Source organism: Pseudorasbora parva, chromosome 21 (genome assembly GCF_024679245.1).
Source record: "Pseudorasbora parva isolate DD20220531a chromosome 21, ASM2467924v1, whole genome shotgun sequence".
Lineage (NCBI taxonomy): Eukaryota > Metazoa > Chordata > Actinopteri > Cypriniformes > Gobionidae > Pseudorasbora > Pseudorasbora parva.
Genome location: NC_090192.1, coordinates 38,610,701 through 38,634,627, shown reverse-complemented (window position 1 = coordinate 38,634,627; position 23,927 = coordinate 38,610,701). Strand labels below are relative to the sequence as shown.

The following is a 23,927-nucleotide window of genomic DNA, read 5'->3' as shown; positions in this document are numbered from 1 at the left end:
GAAAAGAAGAATAATACTGAGCAATTTCAATAGGGTCCTCACAGCATTCGGTGCTCAGGCCCTAATAACCTGTCTTAAAGACAAGAAAAAGAATTACAATAAATGTTATATAACAATACTTAACAAAAACAGAGAACTACAATTTTAAACAAAAGGGCGGGTCTCTCCTACATTACTAACACATTCTAAAAAAAAATAAAAACAGATTGAAAGAAACTCTCAAAGTACTAAGACAAGTCCAACAGCTGGTAGGAAGCCCTGAGTTGCCACAGCCCTCTTTCGAAGAGCATAATATGCATTTTAAAAGGGGCGTCAAATCAGTTGAGAGTTTACAGTTCAAGACTCTGAATTCCCCAGACTGTTATTAATATGGAGATATTTAAACACAAACATGTTTACAAATATTATGTATGTGGCCACACGTGTGATCATGCTTCATTTCAAATCTGAGGATATCTCTTAAACTATGCATTCTGTGAGTAATTTTATAATATCATCAGTTGAGTTTTAAGACTGATAGGATGCTAATGAAATATTTCATTGACCTGTTTAAACACACATTTGCAGTCTATTGGCTGGTGAGGTGAACTGGTCAATTCATGCTCTTTTGTTCACAATCGAAAAACTTTTCACACCTCGTATTTCATAAGCATGTAAGAGATAAATGTTTATAAATGTTACCTAAAAAGCACACACAAAAAAAGCGAAACATGATCACACATCTCTTGCAACAGCAAACACTTTTTTGAAATTCTTCTCAAAACGCTGTTTTTAAATCATATCTCTACACACAATCCTTCAAACGATTCCCTCTTAACTAAACACAGATGTGACATAAGTAAAACACTACTATCTTTTGTGTCTTTAGTGTGTTCATTGTGCAGGGGAATGCACAGCAGTTTGTCCTATAGCTTTTACACATATATTTTCACAAATAACTGACCATCATGCAACAGACACATTTTCCCCCCACAAATTCATATTCTACTGATACTAGATGACACGTGTGCAAATAAAGGGGAGTAGCAACTTCTTCCACATCAACTACCATCAATAAAAGTAAATATAAATTGACTCTCCAACTCTTCATCCATGAATCTCAAAAGACAGTAATAACCGGCAGTAATAACGAGAATCATTCTTCCCTCATATGAACTGAATTGGAGCTGAAGCTCATTAAATATGCAAATCTTATCCAATCCTAGCCGTAGACGGTAGACGTTTACATCCAAGTCTCCAGTGCGGCACGGCCATCAAAACCCAGCGTTCAGAAGAGAGCCTCAAAACCAGTGTGGAAAATGACCTATTACTTATTAGTTATGATGTTTTTGAATGTAAAAACCACACAAGCGTCATTAGTTTACCTCAGACAACAGTATAAAAAAAGAAAAAAAGCCAGTTCATGACACCTTTAAACACGTTAAACTATGCAGCTTTAACAAAGACATGAAATAGTGTGATCAAACGTACAAATAATACAAAAAATGTGAACATGATTTGTGAATAATCTCTGGATGGTGAAAATCTCCCACCGTCCCACTCTCCTTTATAGCATCATCAAGCTTTGCCTTAGTTTTTGTTTTGTAAATGCGAACTTTAGCGGCCTTTAAACTTACAGATTGTGCCTTTTTTCTGGAAAAATGATCAGTGTAGTTGATGACACAAACGTGTACTTAGGAGCTCCAAAGGACTACACGGGAAAGGTAACGTGTAATGTTAAATATTGTTTTGATGTTATTATTCCACATACAAGCATGATTAGAACTTACGACAATAACGATCAATTATGACCCCTCTGATCTTACAGGATGTGAACCCAGATCATTTTCTGGCCTCTCTTTAAGGGGATTGCAGTACAGGGAAAAAAGTCATAAAAAGGTTTGCTTGTTCTTTAAGAAGATGTGGCCTGGATCTGGGCCGACACTATGCTGCTGTCTGGGGCAGTTAATTACTGGCCAAGCGCTGAATGTGAGCAAGCAACACAGTTGCTTAGGTTGTACATTTTTTGCAACTTTTGTCAATTTGTTTGTCAAAACGCCACAACAGTTTTCTATGAATTAGGAGACAGCAATACCAAAAAGATATTGTATTACATTATTAATGTGGTTTTTGGAAATCATCAACCACAGGATACTATGTACAACTAAATAATTGTAACAGATCAGCCACTTCCATGCTTGACCCTGTAATTGTAAAGTAAATTTGATAAATGTGTGTATTTGTCTTTATATTCACAGGCTGACTTTGAGAAAAAAAACATTCCATCGGCTGGTACATCATAACCAATCGAATTATCTTAGTTTATTCTTAGCTTAAAACACTTAGTTCTTTCAAAAATATATGTGCTCATTAATGTATATTTACTTCTTTCAAGTAATAAAGTATTCTGGTAAGTTTATAATATGCCATTGCAAATACATACGGGTGAGGGGTTCGGATGCCGGTCGCCATGTTGGCCCTCCATCTTGAAAGTACAGCAGCCAAAGAGGGACATACCCGTAAATCAAGCTTCGCCTTTCGCGTTTTAACACTCGATGGCTCCGTGTCGAATGTGAAGAGGGGGATTGCCGTGTTAATCTTGGACTAAATCGGCCACCGTAGGAGTTAAAGCGAAATCAGAATTGAGAGGAACAGAAACTATTATTCACTGGATGGTCATATACCTTTACACCGCTAGATGGGGGAAAATATCACACTACACTTTAAAGAAAATGCCCACTGCCCCTGCCAGTTTGGGAACAAGGTATTAAAAATGTTCCACTAATTATTTCCTTATTTTATTTTAATATACCAGGATATGGACAAGATTTTCAAAATGGTAATGAATTTTGTATTTGTTCTAAATTGGTTTCTGTACATTTTTATTTTCTGTAGGAAATCAGTCCATGCCACCTCAGTGAGTTCCTGAAAAAGTAAACACCCTCCAAGCTAACGGTGTTGAAGAACGCATCCTTCTGATGGGCCATAAACATTACACGGGTAATCTGATGAACTTTACGAATTTCTTGTTTAGGACTTCTGGCTTTATTATAACTAAACTGATTGCTACGTGCATTTAGGCTATTCATTTTAATAAGTTGTTTGTTCCCTGATAATCAAACCCAGGACCTTGGCATTGCTACCATAAGCAGGATCTTTTTAAGGCACAGTATGTAAGATATTGTAATTAAAATATCCAAAAACCACTAGAGTAATTGTTGGCTTGTGTACTTACATTATCCCAAATGTTTCCAAGAATGTTTGAATCCAGATAAATAAGCAACTTTAACCAGGACATGGACCATGTCCGTGCATCGCCTACCAATGACACCATACCCGCATTACCCTTGGTTTCCAGTTTTATTTTGTAAAAACAATGGAAACACCAAATATGCTTTAGTATATGGTGTGTTTTATTAGACACGAGAGCAACTGTTTGAGACACACCTAGTGTTGAACAAATCTGTGCTTGTGTGCATGAATGTGCAGAGATTCACTTTTAGGTCAAAAAAGGGGAAGAAAGAGAAGTAAAAAAACCGGGATTGGACACCCCATTCACTCTAAATTGTTCAAAACAAGACAAAAAAATGCATAAATAAAATAATAATGGGGGAGGGGGAATCAGCCTGATAAAACCTGTCTTGTACGTCCATAACAGATACTCTGTCTCTGTCACAGAACAATAAATGTTCAAATGTTCTCATGGTGACAAAGGTACATTGTAAAAAGCAAATTGTGCTGCCTTAAAATTTTAGGTTTAGTCTACTCAAATATTCAAGTTGTCTCTTTACAACGTCACATTTCAAATTGACAAAACTTAAAATTTGAAGCCAGCACAAACACTTACTTTTTTAAGTTAAATAAATCTTTTTTTTTTACTTTGTGTAAAAAAAGTCTACAAAAAAAATCAAAATTTTAATCCAGTTCATTCTGCACAGATCAAGAAAGCCAAATGGGATATGTATTCACAGTAGGGGTTGTACACTGTACATTCAGGAAATTGTATAGTAGGTTATGGTTTTAAATGCAAATTCTGCAGAAATAGCAATAATCTGTGAATAGCTTCTGTGACTGACTACTTCAAGGAAGATTCACCTGTGTAGCAGAGATTAAACCATCTACTGTAGTTCTTTATATATTTATGTATGTGCAGTTGTTCAGTTTGACACTAGAGGGTGATGTGACCTTTTGCATTTTCCAAAAATATGTATTTCTGTTTTGGAGATTTCCTCGTGATGCTTTGACTTCAGCTGCTATAGCCAGTGTTTCAGTTAATGCTCAAACCTACAGGACGCTCAGAACAGAACAGACCTATGACCAGCTTTGGGTCTTGAGCCATCATTTGAAAACTCTTCTGGAAGAACGACAGTACTAGAGTGATTTACAGTGTTTCTGCTTCACCACACAGATAAAACAACACCATTTAAAACAACCTGAACATGTATAAATGAGAAACACATAAAATTGCATGATTATTATCGTTTATGTGTTGTTTTTGAAGTGTCAGTGCAGTTTTTACTGATGACGTCATCTGTTCACATTCATTTTTAATGAAGTTTAAATTAAGGGGATGAAATTACAAGCAACATCCACCACACCACAACACTTTATATTAGATGTCCTTAACTACAACAGGTCCTTCTAAAAAAAATAGCATATCGTGATAAAGTTCATTATTTTCCATAATGTAATGATATAAATTACACTTTCAAATATTTTAGATTCATTGCACACTAACTGAAATATTTCAGGTCTTTTATTGTTTTATTACTGATGATTTTGGCATACAGCTCATGAAAACCCCAAAATCTCAAAAAATTAGGATATCATGAAAAGGTTCTCTAAACGAGCTATTAACCTAATCATCTGAATCAACTAATTAACTCTAAACACCTGCAAAAGATTCCTGAGGCTTTTAAAAACTCCCAGCCTGGTTCATTACTCAAAACCGCAATCATGGGTAAGACTGCCGACCTGACTGCGGTCCAGAAGGCCATCATTGACACCCTCAAGCGAGAGGGGAAGACACAGAAAGAAATTTCTGAACGAATAGGCTGTTCCCAGAGCGCTGTATCAAGGCACTTCAGTGGGAAGTCTGTGGGAAGGAAAAAGTGTGGCAAAAAACGCTGCACAACGAGAAGAGGTGAGCGGACCCTGAGGAAGATTGTGGAGGAGGACCGATTCCAGACCTTGGGGGTCCTGCGGAAGCAGTGGACTGAGTCTGGAGTAGAAACATCCAGAGCCACCGTGCACAGGCGTGTGCAGGAAATGGGCTACAGGTGCCGCATTTCCCAGGTCAAGACACTTTTGGGCTACAGAGAAGCAGCACTGGACTGTTGCTCAGTGGTCCAAAGTACTTTTTTCGGATGAAATTGAATTTTGCATGTCATTTGGAAATCAAGGTGCCAGAGTCTGGAGGAAGACTGGGGAGAAGGAAATGCCAAAATGCCTGAAGCCCAGTGTCAAGTCCCCACAGTCAGTGCTGGTCTGGGGTGCCATGTCAGCTGCTGGTGTTGGTCCACTGTGTTTTATCAAGGGCAGGGTCAATGCAGCTCGCTATCAGGAGATTTTGGAGCACTTCATGCTTCCATCTGCTGATAAGCTTTATGGGGATGAAGGTTTGGTTTTTCAGCACGACCTGGCACCTGCTCACAGTGCCAAAACCTCTGGTAAATGGTTTACTGACCATGGTATTACTGTGCTCAATTGGCCTGCCAACTCTCCTGACCTGAACCCCATAGAGAATCTGTGGGATATTGTGAAGAGAAAGTTGAGAGACGCCAGACCCAACACTCTGGATGAGCTTAAGGCCGCTATCGAAGCATCCTGGGCCTCCAGAACACCTCAGCAGCGCCACAAGCTGATCGCCTCCATGCCACGCCGCAGTGAAGCAGTCATTTCTGCTAAAGGATTCCCCACCAAGTTTTGAGTGCAGAACTGAACATAATTATTTGAAGGTTGACTTTTTTTGTATTAAAAACACTTTTCTTTTATTGGTCAGATGAAATGCTAATTTTTTGAGATTTTTGGGTTTTCATGAGCTGTATGACAAAATCATCAGTATTAAAACAATAAAAGACCTGAAATATTTCAGTTGGTGTGCAATGAATCTAAAATATATGAAAGTTTAATTTTTATCATTACATTTTGGAAAATAATGAACTTTATCACAATATGCTAATTTTTGGAGAAGGACCTGTATAACCTGTGATTATGTGGATTCAAAAAACACTTCAAGGTGGCTGTTTTCAAATTTTTCGTGGCAGTTGCAAAATGTACATATCTGTGCAGTCACGCTTGATTGATTTCTATCTACAGCTTCCTGAAGAAACTTCCTTGAAGTGTCCCACGTAAACTGCATACATTGTGAAATATAAGTCAAAACGGAAGTTTTTCTGGAAAAACAAGAAAACTTGTGCATGAACTTAATGACATAGTACCTATACATTTTGTGGTTTAGATGCAGAAATATGCTTTCATTTATTTTGTCATTTTGTCAAAACGATTGTCCTTTGTTTACGGGCAGATTTTTGTTCATTTGATAAAGATCACATCATGCCCAGCTTTCAGATGTTTTGAATTTTTTTTATTTGTCTAATGAAATGTGTTACTCATATCATAAGGAATATTATTTAATAAGCATAACATAAGAAAAAAATATGATTTGGTTGGGGAGGATTGCATTATTTAATAAAAAATGTTGCCCTGATTATTATATCCAATGCAGACTGTTCCAGTTTTAATGTCCAGTAAGGTCATGAAAGACATCAAAGCTTGAATATCTAAAGCAAAAGAAAACCTCTTGAAATAGGACTCAGGCAGAAATCATGTTCATGGATGTGATTATTAACGTTACTGTAGTGTTAAGCACAGCAGGACTGAGAATTGAGGAGCTGAGCAAGGCCGCTGGAGCGATTGTTACGCTAATGTTACGAAACCTGGAGCGAAACCCGAAACTCAGGGTAACACAGATATGAGCAATCGACAGGCGACTCCCTCAGACGCTATACTCAGACCTCCCGGTTCATTGGTTAAAAAAGAAATGTTCTCACAATTTACAAATAATTGGAAACATTTGGGATATTGTAAGAACTCACAATATATAACACTGGCCAGATGGTTTTTGGACATTTTACTGCAAAAATACTACATAGTGCACCTTTACCTGATATACACTGATCAGGCATAACATTATGACCACCTTCCTAATATTGTGTTGATCCCCCTTATGCCAACCCTTCGAGGCGTCGACTTCACTAGACCCCAGAATGTGTGCTGTGGTATCTGACACCAAGATGTTAGCAGCAGATCTTTTAATCGATCCCGATTTGCACTTGTTTGGTCATCACATCCCACAGATGCTCGAATGGATTGAGATCTGAGGAATTTGGAGGTCAAGTCAAAACCTCAAACTGTAAAAGATTGCAATCTGTACCGGAAATCGACATACTGTACAGTGTCACGCTTGATTGATTTCTATCTACAGATTCCTGAAGAAACTTCCCTGATGCGTCCCACGTAAACTGCATACATTGTGAAATATAAGTCAAAATGGTCGTTTTTCTGGAAAAACGAGAAAACCTATGCATGAACTTAATGACATAGTACCTATACATTTTGTAATATAATGTATGTATACATATATTAACGTTTTATTTATTCATATAAAAATATCCATACTTGTATATTTTCGAAGTATTTTATCTTCACATACCTTTACAGTAATTGCATTCATATTCAAACAACGGTAATTCTTCTAAAACTTCAGTAATTTCGCAACAGGTCATCAAAAATGCTTCATGTGCATCTCTTCTGGTTCAGTTTAATAATTGTTTCGTTTTTTTATCCAAATGATCTTAATGGTTAATTAATGAATCAGTTGCTATATCTTTAATATCTTCAATTTAATAATGTTATAATCTTTAATTTAATAATATTGACATTGACATATACTTTACAGTTTCACACTTGATGGGTTTCTATCTAAATTTTTGATTGTTGTGAATATTATTACTAAAATAAATATTTTGTGTATTCCACACATTTTTTATATTTAAAGTTAGTTAGTTAGTATAAATATTTTTTTAATAAATGTTAATGATCTGTGTGAAAGAAGATTGAAACAAAATGTTCCCTGAAATTACAAACATTTTAATTACTAAGGTACCAGAAAATTACAAGAATCGAGAAAAAAAAAAAAAAACCTTAGTAAAACCAATAACCTGTGATGATGTGATGAGATGAAACTGCTCATGAGAATGTTTCCAGTATCTTCAGGTTCATTTTTTTCTTGGGAGTTGTATTTTCCGGTTGACATATCTAATAACATATCTCCATTCAAATGACAATGAAATGTAAACACTAATATGTCTAAAAGGTTTTGTTTTTTATGGAGAAAACGTGGATGAACTTCATGTAATCTAACATTTTGAAGTATTTCATCTGCACCTTTGCTTTACATTAATTTATATTCATATTCAAGCCATATTAAATGTCCTAAATGTTTTGTCAATTAAAAGAAATATAAATATTGTATAATATTAAATTGACCCTCCCACCAGCACAGACTCTCCACCCATGAGTCTCAAATGACAGTAATAACCGGCCTATATAAAGACCGTGATCGTCTGACTAAAAGCACCAGAAAACATCAAGACAGACACAGACGAACACCTGACACTCACCGCAGGTATGAGCCAATCCTCTGCATCAATACACACTGTTAGCACTTGTGTTTCATGATGCTGAAAATTCAGTTAAATAGAAACTTTAAACATTTCTTGACCTGTAGACAAATATTCTCAACATTATGATGGCGGATTGACATTTCAGCACTTAAGCAGAGTGTAATACTTGAGCTCTTGTCATTTTGTCAAAAACTTTGTAACATATCCTCTACTTGTGTCGTTTTCTGTTTCTTTTCTTTTGTGATGTCTCATTCATGATGTAAGCATTAGAGCAACAATCAGTTTAGCTTTAAAATGCAAATATAATCATTTTTTGAACATTATTATTTTAAAATCCGTTTGACTTTGCTTTGAAAAGCCTCAAGAAATGTCTGGGAAAAAATGGGTTCTCCTTGTGGCCGGCTCAAAGGACTGGGAAAATTACCAACACCAGGTTTGTCCTTGTTTTTGTTCATTTCATTAGCCATCAATTCCTCAAAGTGAGCTGACTGAACGTGGAAACCATCTTTTTCATTTGTCTTTCAGGCCAATGTGTGCACTTTATATCAGATAATTAAACAACATGGAATTCCTGATGAGCAGATTGTGGTGATGATGTATGATGACATCGCTCACAATCCTGAGTAAGTCATTTCCTGAAATGTTGAAGTTTGATCACGTTTGATCTCAGTCTTCAGTGCTAATACTGCTAATCAGTAGCGCTGGAACAACAGTGTAACGGGGCCATGTCACATATCTGGGCTTCTTAGAAGCAAAAGAGAAGTGAACGGAAGACTAGACAGTAAAAATTATTTTTGCATTCCCGTTTGCTACAATAGCAAAAAGAACCAAAAATGCTTGATATACAATTGTCCAAAGAGAGAAAAATGTACCATCACTCCCTCAGTCACCCCCGTAACAACGTGTTTTTGTAATTTACTGTCAAGATCAACACAGAGTACAGTGTTACAATTTTGGCTAAACGTAGAACTGTGCAAGTGTACAGTAAAGAACTATAGTGTAAAGATGTTATTTAAAAAAATAAATAACACACTTTGCTTAATTGAATAATTCTGGAAACACATCATCACAGAAAAGTGATTTTTGGAGCTGATTTCGTTGAACATGTCTCTTTTCTCCTCTGCCTGCAGAAACCCAGCTAATGGAGACCTTCTCAGTGTAGTAGACAACTCAAACGTGTACTTAGGCGTTCCGAAGGACTACACTGGACCGGTAACATTTGTAATTTTCAATATTGTTTTCTTACAACAATTATGATCAATTCTGACCATTCTGACCTTACAGAGTGTGACCCCAGAGAACTTCCTGTCCGCTCTTCAAGGGGATGACAGTACAGGGAGGAAAGTCATTAAAAGGTTTGTTTGTTTGTTTGTTAAAGGGTTAGTTCACCCAAAAAGTTTAATCTGTCATTAATTATTTACCATCATGTGGTTGGACACCCGTCAGACCTCCGTTCATCTTCACACACAGATGAAGATATTAGTGTTGAAATCCGATGGCTCAGAAAGGCCTTCATTGACACCAATGTCATTTCCTCTCTCATGACCCATAAAGGCCTTTCTGAGCCATCGGATTTCAACACTAATATCTTCATCTGTGTGTGAAGATGAACGGAGGTCTGATGGGTGTCAAACGACATTAGGGTGAGGTATTAATGACAGAATTTTCATTTTTGTGTCAACTAACCCTTTAAGAATAAATCTTTTTAATATGTTATGCAATGCTTTATTTAATTTAATTACATTTTATTACTAAAACTATTTTATTACAAATTTTTTTTTTAATCTAAAGTAGTATTTCACCTTTGTGAAGTCAATTAAGATTCAAGCACTGAATTTGAAGAGGCAGCATATGTGCTTAGGGTGTAACTTTTTTTGTAACATTTGTTTTCCTCAAATACACAAACATTTACAATGAATTAGATGACAGCACCACCTACTGGTCAAAAAACATTTTTATCACATTATGAGGATTTTGGAAACTGCTTTGCCTTCAATTATCCCTAGGGATATGATGTACAGTTAAATACTTGTAACGGATCTGTCGCTTCCGTGCATGGCTCTGTAATTGTAGCTTGAATTTGCAGATAAAATGTAAAAGCATTATTGTTTTCATTTAATGCAGTGGACCAAATGACAACATATACGTCTACATGACCGGTCTGGGAAATAAAGGCACGTTTGAATTTCCTGACAAGTCAGTAAGTACAAACAGCTAAGATTTAAGAGATGATATCAGAACAATGGACATGATATACAGCACAAACACTTCCCAACCAACCCCCCAAAAAAGAAAAGAAAACATTCACTGTTTGGATGGATCATTATTATTGCAGTGATCATTATGTTTCTAGCATGTTATATGTTTGGCAACATTTCTTTTAACCCTCATTGATGGAGTGTGAAGCTTTCATTTCTGAAACATGTGGGAAGACCCTATAGTGCATGTGGCGTCACTCGTAGGTTTCTAAAGTTGTTTGAAGCCCAGAATGTGGCGGGGCAGGAGTGACAGCAATGGCAATACACCTGTCACTCAAGTGACCACACCCATAATTATGCTGAGCTTTAAGGCTTCGTATCATTTAAATGAATGAGTAGCCCATTTTCTATTAGTAGTCCACCAATGTATGAAGCTAACAGCTATCATTGACTTTTAAACCACGCAGCTCTCTGACAACCACCTCGAATATGAGAAATATGAGAAATATGAGAAATATATGAAATATTTTTCCCCAATTGCGTGGATTCCTGAAGAAAAAAACTTGCTTGCTAAATTTCTTAAAGCTCACACTATTTACCCTGTTATTAATTTTAGAATTAATTTCAGGGGATACAATGATACATTCAAGATGTAAATACTTGAATTAGGACATAGAACCTGTGTGGACTTCTAGACCATTAATTCAGTATTTTTTATTACAGCTTCATAAAGATGATTTAATTAGATCAATCAACAGCATGAGGCAAAAACAAACATTCTCCAAGGTACGTATGAATTAATGTTTACATATTTATATATATTTTATAGAAGATAAAGTGTGTGTGTGTGTGTGTGTGTGTGTGTGTGTGTGTGTGTGTGTGTGTGTGTGTGTGTGTGTGTGTGTGTGTGTGTGTGTGTAATTAATTTACTGATAATTTACTGACAAACCTCTCCCACCTTAATACATCTTTAGTCTGATTCGGCAAGGAAATTCACACCTTTATATTGTACTTGCTTCTATTTCTAGCAGGTCCATCTTACCCACGAGTTATACTGCTTTTACAACTGCTACTTCAAAGCTTTCAAAAGGGGCAAAATCAACCTGCAGTGATATAAAACACCTGAAATAAAGAAGAGAATGAGTAGGCAGTGATGTTAAATATCTCATACTGTTTCCTCCACATGTATCTGTGTGCAGATGGTGATATTCATGACCAGCAGTTATTCTGCAACAATGTTCCAAGACCTTTCCAAAGATATAAATGGTAAGATATTACATGAAAACCACAACTAATGATCCTGCCTTAAAGCTACACTGTGTAACTTTTTTTGTTTATTCTTAGCTAAAAACACTTAGTTCTTTCAAAAATAAATGTGCTCATTAATGTATATTTACTTCTTTCAAGTAATAAAGTATTCTCGTAAGTTTATAATATGCCATTGAAAATACATACGGGTGAGGGGTTCGAGTGCCGGTCGCCATGTTGCCCCTCCATCCTGAAAGTACATTAGCCAAAGAGGGACATACCCATAAATTCAAGCTTCGCCTTTCGCGTTTTAACACTCGATGGCACCGTGTCGAATGTGAAGAGGGGGATTGCCATGTTAATCTTGGACTAAATCGGCCACCGTAGGAGTTTAAACAAAATCAGAATTGAGAGGAACAGAAACTATTATTGGTATGGTCATATACCTTTACACCGCTAGATGGGGAAAATATAACAGTGTAGCTTTAAAAGTAACAAGAGTTGGGAAGTGTGACCACGCTAGCTTTTATTTGAGAGTTTTGTCCATAATCAATTTAAAACAAGATGAAAAAAAAATCCTAATCTGTTCTCAATGTCCCCCAGTCTATGCATTGACTGCATGTGACAAAGATACCAAGAGCGTTCCCAGCGATTTTGACACAACCAGGAAAGTCTACCTCTCTGATAAATTCTCATCTACTTTGCTGAAGTGCATTCATAAGGTATGTTCCCTGTCAATGAACTTTAAACTGCATACGACATTAATAGATTAATATTCTGATCTAAATACATTCACAAAGTAAACATGACAAATGTTTGAGGTGTGTGTGTGTGTGTGTGTCTTTATATTCACAGGATGACTTTAATACAGCAACATTCGAGAATATGGTATCTGTTAAACAAGCAATATATATTAAAAAAATACTCAGTCCCAGTCCCAGTACCGTACCCCGTCCCTGCCCCTGCCAGTTTGGAAACACGGTATTCAAAATTTTAAACTTTACAAAATGAGAACATTTAAGTCCTTATTTTAACAGGATATGAACACACACTGTATATATCTCTAATCAAAAGATGTATGAATGTTGTAGTTTTTCTAAATTCCTATGTTCATTTTTCTGTAGGCGATCAGTCACTGTCACCTCAGTGAATTTCTGCAACAGTGAACACACCTCAAGAACACACGGCGATGATGAGAGGAATCTGATGACCTCTTAAGGCTTTATGATTATAATGAAACTGACTGTAACCTACTGTCAAATTTAGTAAAGGTTTGGGGTTGAGTTTTAAGATTTTGAAAGAAGATTTGTATGCTTACCAAGACTGCATATGTTTGATCAAAAATAGAGCCTAAAACAATACAATTGTGAAATCAATAAAACTGGGAATAAGGTTAAAAGTCCAGTGATTGTATGCGTTATTTATTATGACAGTGCCTTTAATTCTCCAGTGTCTTATGGTGTATTTAGGGTGTCCATCTTACAGTAACAGTTTGTTTGATGCCTGATATTGAACACAAGACATTGGCACTGCTACCACGACAGGATCTTTTAATTACGGTCACATTAAGTTAATGTTGTCCGTGTTCTGATATAAAGTGCTTCTCAACCTTTTTTTGCACCAGTATCCATAATCCAGATCCCTTATGGCCTTTAATTACAATAGTGATCATTGTTGTGTTTACTATTATTATTATTGCCCGAACTGTAAGCACACAGCACGTTGATCTAGAAACTAGTATTAATCTTCCTCCAATATAATATTGTAGCTCTTTCGAAACATTGAGAAACACTGATACATACCAATTCGCCTAATTATATTACGCTCTAAAAGCACTGCTTTTGTGAAGAAAAAGTACTTACTTTTGAGTGTGTAGCAGAAGACCAGGCAAGCTTTGAGACCGGGGCACAACGCGGGGTTAGTTGTAACACGCATGCTTTAAAACTTGCCACACATGCCAGGATGACGAAACTTACTAGCTGCCATATCAACATTATTTAGAGAAAAAATTGCGGCAAAATGAAAAAATTCTTTAATAATCACTGTACATTTCCTACTTCGGGTGATTAATCCTGAAAGTCTTTAACTACTTGTCTGAACAGCTTTTCTTCTTCTTCTTTTTTTTCAGAAACTGAATGACATTTGGTCTGATTTCCAAAAATTGTATATATATACAATTTTTTAAAAAGTAGCTTATGAAGATGGGCAATAAATAATAACAAAAGTTTTTTTTTTTTATAACTCCCTTTTCATTCTCAAAGTGCAGCAATGGAAAAAGGGAAAAATAACAAAAATGAATAAAAATTGTAAAAATAGAATAATACAAACAATCAACACACAAAAGCCTTTCTGAACAGAAAAGTCTTCAGTTCAGCATTAAACTGGTCCAGGCTCTGTACGGCTCTCTGCTTACTGGGAAGGGGGTTCCAAAGCCGCGGTGCAGCTGAGCAGAAAGCTTGATCTCCCATCACACACACACACACACACACACACACGTTTGTTTTTGTGAATTGTGGGGACATTCCATAGGCGTAATGGTTTTTATATTGTACAAACCGTATTGTCTATCCCCCTACACTGCCCCTACCCCTAAACCTACCCATCACAGGAAACATTCTGCATTTTTACTTTCTCAAAAAATCTCCTCCTGTATGATTTATAAGCATTTTGAAAAGTGGGGACATGGGGTAATGTCCTCATATGTCACCCTTTTCTGTAATACCTAGGTCATACCCATGTCATTATACACATTTTTGTCCTGATATGTCCAAAAACAAGCGCACACACACACACACACACACACACACACGCGCACACACACATGCACACACACACGCACACACACACACACACACTCTCTCTCTCTCTCTCTCTCTCTCTCTCTCTCTCTCTCTCTCTCTCTCTCTCTCTCTCTCTCTCTCTCTCTCACATACACACACACACGGTACGAAGACTTGTGGTGGGGACTTGAAGAAGCAGGTGTCCTGAAGATCTGAGGGTGCAGGTGGAGGATTTCAGACTGATGAGTTCCTGTAGATATGGAGGTGAATGTCCGGTGATGCATTTATGTGTGAGCAGGAGGATTTTGTAGTCGATCCGGGATAAAACAGGGAGCCAGTGCAGTGAGTGTAGGATGGCAGTTATGTGATCATATTTACGGACTCTCATAAGGACTCTGACAGTGCTGTTCTGGATGTATTGAAGCATCTGGATATTTCTGCCAGAAATCCCACTGAAGAGTCCGTTGCAGTAGTCCAGCCTGGTGGAGACAAAGGCATGGACACATTTCTCTGCATCTGGAAAGGTTAAAAGGGGACGGAGTTTGGAGATGTTTCGAAGGTGGTGGAAGGAAGTTTTACAAATGTGCTTAATGTGGTCATTGAAGGTCAGCTGTGGGTCAAACCGAACCCCTAGATGTGTGACTGAGGAGGAGAAAGTGATGACCTGGCCTTCAGAGATGAGCAGGGATAAGGGAGAGGAGTGGGTCTGATGAGGGCCAACCAGTAGTGCCTTAGATTTACTGGAGTTCACCTAGAGGAAGTTAGTTCCCATCCATGCCTTAATCTCCTCAAGACATGTGGTGAGTCGTGACAGAGCTGTGGAGGGGCTCTGGGCAGTTTTGATATAAAGTTGCGTGTCATCAGCATAACAAAGAAAAGATGTCAATGTCTCCTGATGACAGGACCGAGGGGAAGCATGTAGAGGATGAATAAGATTGGGCCGAGAACTGACCCCTGTGGAACACCACATGTAACAGGGAGCAGCCTGGACTCACATCCTCCCAATATTACACGCTCAGTCCTGTCAGAAAGATAGAATTGAAACCACTGCAGTGCTGCTCCAGATAGTCCAACTGTATTGTGGAGGCGGTCCAGGAGGATGGTCCAAGGTGTCGAATGCCGCTGATAGGTCGAGGAGAATGAGCAGTGATGGTGATCCTGAATCAGCTGTCATTAGAAGGTCATTGGTCACCCTAAGCAGAGCAGTTTCGGTGCTGTGGGCCGAGCGAAAGCCTGATTGAAATATCTCAAATGGAAGGTGAGGTTGGAGATCGGCCTATAATTAGCAAGGACCTCCAGGTCTGGAGTTGGTTTCTTAAGTATAGGACAGATGAAAGCAGCTTTAAGGGCAAGAGGGACATGACCAGTTTTGAGATTAACAAACTGGGTGATGATTGGGCTGACAAGTAAGGGATAATGTAACTGCTCCGCGTTGGGGTCCTGATCACTCTGTCAGGGTTTATTCTTCGATAACAACCGGCTGGGTGTACATTATCGCGCTTATTACACGGCTACTAGTCTCAAATAAATTAAACACAAAATATTGTCTTGAGATTAAATATTTGATTAGCTCTTACGCAAAGCTTCCGCGAAGAAAAACAGTTCCAAACTGCTTTAAGCCTTTATCTATTGCTGCTAAGTGTTGAAAATGAATGCTGAAAGGGTTAGTTCACCCAAAAATGAAACCAAGCCTATGATTTACTCACCCTCAAGTCATTATAGGTGTTTATGACATTCTTCTTTCAGACAAATACAATCAGAGTTATATTTAAAAAGTCCAGGCTAACGTTAATCCCAGCAGTAGTTGGAGCTGTTTTTGAAGTCCATAAAAAATGCAGCTGTACGTCAAATAACGTGCTCCACACGGCTCCGATGGGTTAATAGAGCCTTCTGATTCGAATCGATGCGTTTGTGTAAGAAAAATATCTATATTAAAAACGTTATAAAGGAAACCCGCCTTGAAGTCTTCCATTGTAGCCCTGGCTGTTTAAGTATTTAACAGCCACAAGATGGCGCCAGTGTTGAGCATAGAAGTAGTACCGGTCAAGATAACTCGTACCCGGATGAGTGGTTGTTATCTGGAAATAACATACCGCTGGAATGTGCGATTGACCAATCAGAATCAAGAATTTCACAGAGCCGTGTAATAATGGGAATGAACGGCTTGAGCAAAACAGTCAGGATGGGATCCATGGTACAGGTGGACGACTTCATTTTTTTTATGGTTTCCTCAACATGGCTCTGCTGAACCTCAGTAAAGTGTGGAAGGGATGGCAATAATCAATTGATTGTAATATCAATCCTGAGTGGACCTTCAAAAGAATGTATTATTTTATTAAACTCATCTATAAATATTTAATTTGCATATTTGACATATAATAATGTGAGAACGTTTCTCTACCCATTGATTGGCTAAAAGAATGTCTCGTAAGAAGTATGAGGACTCCACCTTCTAATTTGCAGGTGCTTAAAATCTAGCATTCAATCTCTGTTATTTTTCAATGGGACACAAACTTTCACTAAATAAAATTCCTGAGGCCTGCACAAACACCCAGACCTGAACCTCACTGAACACACTTGGGATGGTTATTTATGGACAATGTTTTGAAATGACATTCAACAGGCACATATTAATCAGTGTGCTGTTTAAAATCTCACTTTTTTGGCCATATGTTTACAACATTATTAGAGTGGTCTGAACATCATGAAACCCTAATGTTATGATGGGTTTGTTTCTAAACAAGAGAAAAGTACATGATGAAGGGGTTATCGTGAATAAAATCCTGATAAGTTCAGCCTGATAAAACCTGTCTTGTGCATCCAGAATAGACACGCTGTCTCTGTCATTGAACAATAAACACGGCTAAAATCTTGATTAAGTGACAAAGTACTTTGTCACTTTATCAAGTGTACTTTGTGTAAAAATGTCTACAGAAAGTCAAAAAGATCAAAAATCACAGCCGAGTTTCCAGATCATTCTGCAAATGAAAAAGACCAAGAGAGCCAAACAGGATAGAGTATTCACATTAGTTCTGGCTGTACGCAGTACATTAATGAAAATGTATAAAAGGTCAAAGTATAAAATGCATATCCAGAATAATGTACATTGTGCAGTTTACATGCTGGATTCTGCGGATATAGCAATATTAGATATCTGTGAATAGCTTCTGTGACTGACTACGAAAGATTCACCTGTGTAGCAAAGATTAAACCATCTACAGTAGTTGTTTATATATTTATGTATGTGTAGTTGTTCAGTTTGACACTAGAGGGTGATGTGACCTTTTGCATTTTCCAACAAACTCCTACTTTGACTTCAGCTGCTATAGCCAGTGTTTCAGTAAACTCTCAAACCTACAGGACGCTCAGAACAGAACAGACATCATTTGAAAACTCTTCTGGAAGAACGACAGTACTAGAGTGATTTACAGTGTTTCTGCTTCACCACACAGATAAAACAATGCCATTTAAAACAACCTGAACATGTATAAATGAGAAACATAAAATTGCATGATTATTATCGTTTATGTGTTGTTTTTTAAATGTGAGTGCAGTTATTACTGATGACATTATCTGTGCATATTCAGTGTTCATAATGAAGGTTATTTTAATGTGATGCAGTTAAATGTTACTACATGAAGTTACTACAGTAACTGTAAACTATGCATAATTACAAGTAACAGACATACTTTAGGTGGCCATTACTACTATGTACTAACATTTAAATTATTCGTTTGATACAATGCACTTATATTGTACATACATTTTTTTTACACCACCACACCTTTTTTTTTTTTTTACAAAAAAACTTTACCCTTAAACTGACCCACACCACCACACCTGACCCTAACTCTACCCTTAAACTGACCCACACCACCACACCTGACCCTAACTTTACCCTTAAACTGACCCACACCACCACACCTGACCCTAACTTTACCCTTAAACTGACCCACACCACCACACCTGTCCCTAACTCTACCCTTAAACTGACCCACACCACCACACCTGACCCTAACTCTACCCTTAAACTGACCCACACCACCACACCTGTCCCTAACTTTACCCTTAAACTGACCCACACCACCACACCTGACCCTAACTTTACCCTTAAACTGACCCACACCACCACACCTGTCCCTAACTTTACCCTTAAACTGACCCACACCACCACACCTGACCCTAACTCTACCCTTAAACTGACCCACACCACCACACCTGACCCTAACTTTACCCTTAAACTGACCCACACCACCACACCTGACCCTAACTCTACCCTTAAACTGACCCACACCACCACACCTGACCCTAACTTTACCCTTAAACTGACCCACACTGCCACACCTGACCCTAACTTTACCCTTAAACTGACCCACACCACCACACCTGTCCCTAACTCTACCCTTAAACTGACCCACACCACCACACCTGTCCCTAACTCTACCTTAAACTGACCCACACCACCACACCTGTCCCTAACTCTACCCTTAAACTGACCCACACCACCACACCTGTCCCTAACTCTACCCTTAAACTGACCCCACACCACCAAACCTGACCCTAACTCTACCCTTAAACTGACCCACACCACCACACCTGACCCTAACTTTACCCTTAAACTGACCCACACCACCACACCTGACCCTAACTTCACCCTTAAACTGACCCACACCACCACACCTGACCCTAACTCTACCCTTAAACTGACACACACCACCACACCTGACCCTAACTTTACCCTTAAACTGACCCACACCACCACACCTGACCCTAACTTCACCCTTAAACTGACCACACCCCCACACCCTGACCCTAACTTTACCCTTAAACTGACCCACACCACCACACCTGACCCTGACTTTACCCTTAAACTGACCCACACCACACACTGACCCTAACTTCACCCTTAGACTGACCCACACCACCACACCTGACCCTAACTTTACCCTTAAACTGACCCACACCACCACACCTGACCCTAACTTTACCCTTAAACTGACCACACCACCACACCTGACCCTAACTTTACCCTTAGACTGACCCACACCACCACACCTGACCCTAACTTTACCCTTAAACTGACCCACACCACCACACCTGACCCTAACTTTACCTTAAACTGACCCACACCACCACACCTGACCTAACTCTACCCTTAAACTGACCCACACCACCACACCTGACCCTAACTTTACCCTTAAACTGACCCACACCACCACACCTGACCCTAACTTCACCCTTAAACTGACCCACACCACCACACCTGACCCTAACTTCACCCTTAAACTGACCCACACCACCACACCTGACCCTAACTTTACCCTTAAACTGACCCACACCACCACACCTGACCCTAACTTTACCCTTAAACTGACCCACACCACCACACCTGACCCTAACTTCACCCTTAAACTGACCCACACCACCACACCTGACCCTAACTTTACCCTTAAACTGACCCACACCACCACACCTGACCCTAACTTCACCCTTAAACTGACCCACACCACCACACCTGACCCTAACTTTACCCTTAAACTGACCCACACCACCACACCTGACCCTAACTTTACCCTTAAACTGACCCACACCACCACACCTGTCCCTAACTTCACCCTTAAACTGACCCACACCACCACACCTGTCCCTAACTTTACCTTAAACTGACCCACACCACCACACCTGACCCTAACTCTACCCTTAAACTGACCCACACCACCACACCTGACCCTAACTTTACCCTTAAACTGACCCACACCACCACACCTGACCCTAACTCTACCCTTAAACTGACCCACACCACCACACCTGACCCTAACTTTACCCTTAAACTGACCCACACTGCCACACCTGACCCTAACTTTACCCTTAAACTGACCCACACCACCACACCTGACCCTAACTTTACCCTTAAACTGACCCACACCACCACACCTGACCCTAACTTTACCCTTAAACTGACCCACACTGCCACACCTGACCCTAACTTTACCTTAAACTGACCCACACTGCCACACCTGACCCTAACTTTACCCTTAAACTGACCCACACCCCACACCTGACCCTAACTTTACCCTTAAACTGACCCACACTGCACACCTGACCCTAACTTTACCCTTAAACTGACCCACACTGCCACACCTGTCCCTAACTCTACCCTTAAACTGACCCACACCACCACACCTGTCCCTAACTCTACCCTTAAACTGACCCACACCACCAAACCTGACCCTAACTCTACCCTTAAACTGACCCACACCACCACACCTGTCCCTAACTCTACCCTTAAACTGACCCACACCACCACACCTGTCCCTAACTCTACCCTTAAACTGACCCACACCACCAAACCTGACCCTAACTCTACCCTTAAACTGACCCACACCACCACACCTGACCCTAACTTTACCCTTAAACTGACCCACACCACCACACCTGACCCTAACTTCACCCTTAAACTGACCCACACCACCACACCTGACCCTAACTCTACCCTTAAACTGACACACACCACCACACCTGACCCTAACTTTACCCTTAAACTGACCCACACCACCACACCTGACCCTAACTTCACCCTTAAACTGACCCACACCACCACACCTGACCCTAACTTCACCCTTAAACTGACCCACACCACCACACCTGACCCTAACTTTACCCTTAAACTGACCCACACCACCACACCTGACCCTAACTTTACCCTTAAACTGACCCACACCACCACACCTGACCCTAACTTCACCCTTAAACTGACCACACCACCACACCTGACCCTAACTTCACCTTAAACTGACCCACACCACCACACCTGACCCTAACTTCACCCTTAAACTGACCCACACCACCACACCTGACCCTAACTTTACCCTTAAAACTGACCCACACCACCACACCTGACCCTAACTTTACCCTTAAACTGACCCACACCACCACACCTGACCCTAACTTCACCCTTAAACTGACCCACACCACCACACCTGACCCTAACTTCACCCTTAAACTGACCCACACCACCACACCTGTCCCTAACTCTACCCTTAAACTGACCCACACCACCAAACCTGACCCTAACTCTACCCTTAAACTGACCCACACCACCACACCTGACCCTAACTTTACCCTTAAACTGACCCACACCACCACACCTGACCCTAACTTTACCCTTAAACTGACCCACACCACCACACCTGACCCTAACTCTACCCTTAAACTGACCCACACCACCACACCTGACCCTAACTCTACCCTTAAACTGACCACACACCACCACACCTGTCCCTAACTTTACCCTTAAACTGACCCACACCACCACACCTGACCCTAACTCTACCCTTAAACTGACCCACACCACCACACCTGACCCTAACTCTACCTTAAACTGACACACACCACCACACCTGTCCCTAACTTTACCCTTAAACTGACCTACACCACCACACCTGTCCCTAACTTTACCCTTAAACTGACCCACACCACCACACCTGACCCTAACGTTACCTGTACCCCACCTCAATATCAGTAAAAGTGTTTTGCAATACAATATGAACACAATAAGTACATTATATTTAAGACCAACCTAATATAAAGTGGAACCAAGTAACTAACCCTAAGCCAAACCCTATCCCTACTCTATAGATGTAATATTACTCAGTAATTATTTGAGTAACTACAATGTAACTACACCATCTTAAAATAAAGTGTTATTTATTTTATTATTTATTTTTTTGTCTAGAAATTAGTATATCTAAAAAATTTAAAAAAATCAGTATTCAGTAACTTCTATTATCTGAGCATTTAATTATTTAGGTATTATGGGATTTTACAATGTGAATAAAAATATGAGGGACTGTTTGAAATCAAAATTATATGATCAATAAATTAAGACATGTTTTTACATTGCTTTAGCTCATCAAAGTAAGTTAAGCAAATTGTTCAACTTTTTATAAAAGATTTAACTCATGAAGTCAGTTTTAATTTAAGTTGAAATTACATAAACATCAAAGTTGATTGTACTTAAAAATGTATGGAAGCAATTTTTTAAAGTGTAGACAAGAGGAAAAAGAAAGAAATATATAATTGGACATCCCATAGTTACAGAGATACTGTATACCTTGTGACAAATTCAGCTTGCCCCGTTCATCTCTATACGGTACAGAAACATACTATAGTTGCAGATGGTGTTACTGCCCGACAAACTGGACGATGTTAAAAACATCACAGTAGGACTTTCCACAGCTAATATACACACATTCTCCCATAGTGTCACAGACGGCTGGAGACAGAAACACGCTTCAGTGCATTTAGATTTATAAACCCGCGTGTGTGTGACACTGATGAATGCAGCTGTGTAGAAGAGAAAACGCTTAATGCTGAGATCTACTTTACTTCCAAATATACATGAATACACTAAATATTCTAAATAATGGGGGTTTCTCCTACTTGTCCTCAAGTAGGTTAGTTTATTTTAAGTATAATAATTTTTTTGTTTTAGTCTCTCGGTTTGTTTTTTCAAAAGCCTGAGTGGAACAGAAAGACAGGGAATGAGAAAAAAAGAAACAGTGCTGCTGTCATCCAGGCGCCTGCTTTCACTTGGAAATGTTGTCCTTGGAAATGTTGTCTTTGCATTGGCTTTAATATCCTATATCCTTGTTCCTTGAGGAAAACATGATTATTTTGTGTGGAAAGCAAATTGCTGCGTCTCTCTTTGACATTTTGCCATCACCTCACAAGACCAATGGGCAAAACTGAAATGTGGGCCAATTCAGCCACTGTACATGTTCAGGTACGATGCACCAATTACACGAGAGAGAGAGAGAGAGAGAGAGAGAGAGAGAGAGAGAGAGAGAGAGAGAGAGAGAGAGAGAGAGAGAGAGAGAGAGAGAGAGAGAGAGAGAGAGAGAGAGAGAGAGAGAGAGAGAGAGAGAAAGAGAAAGAGGAGAGTGTGTTTCGGAAGGTGAAAGTGTGTGTGAGTGTGTGTGAGTGTGTGTGTGTGTGTGTGTGTGTGTGTGTGTGTGTGTGTGTGTGTATACTAA

The 23,927-nt window shown here is 39.2% G+C and overlaps 1 protein-coding gene and 1 long non-coding RNA gene across 2 annotated transcripts; both read left to right on the top strand.

Annotated features, from left to right (window-relative positions):
- Nucleotides 1-8,631: 8,631 nt before the first annotated feature.
- LOC137056173 (uncharacterized) lies at nt 8,632-9,289 on the top strand. The gene is made up of 3 exons (XR_010900214.1): nt 8,632-8,668; nt 9,025-9,099; nt 9,192-9,289. It is a non-coding gene; the product is annotated as an uncharacterized lncRNA (long non-coding RNA).
- A 591-nt stretch (nt 9,290-9,880) lies between these two features.
- On the top strand, nt 9,881-13,212 carry LOC137056500 (legumain-like). The gene is made up of 6 exons (XM_067430620.1): nt 9,881-10,021; nt 10,791-10,866; nt 11,588-11,650; nt 12,064-12,130; nt 12,716-12,834; nt 13,204-13,212. The coding sequence occupies exons 2-6, from the start codon at nt 10,819-10,821 to the stop codon at nt 13,210-13,212; spliced, it is 306 nt and encodes a 101-aa protein (XP_067286721.1). The 5' UTR covers nt 9,881-10,021; nt 10,791-10,818.
- Nucleotides 13,213-23,927: the final 10,715 nt, after the last annotated feature.

Coding starts and splice junctions, on each gene's coding strand:
- LOC137056500 (XM_067430620.1), top strand. CDS start 10,819: ATGACCGGTCTGGGAAATAAAGGCACGTTTGAATTTCCTGACAAGTCA. Junction 11,651..12,063: donor AAAAACAAACATTCTCCAAG/GTACGTATGAAT, acceptor ATCTGTGTGCAG/ATGGTGATATTCATGACCAG. Junction 12,131..12,715: donor CCTTTCCAAAGATATAAATG/GTAAGATATTAC, acceptor AATGTCCCCCAG/TCTATGCATTGACTGCATGT.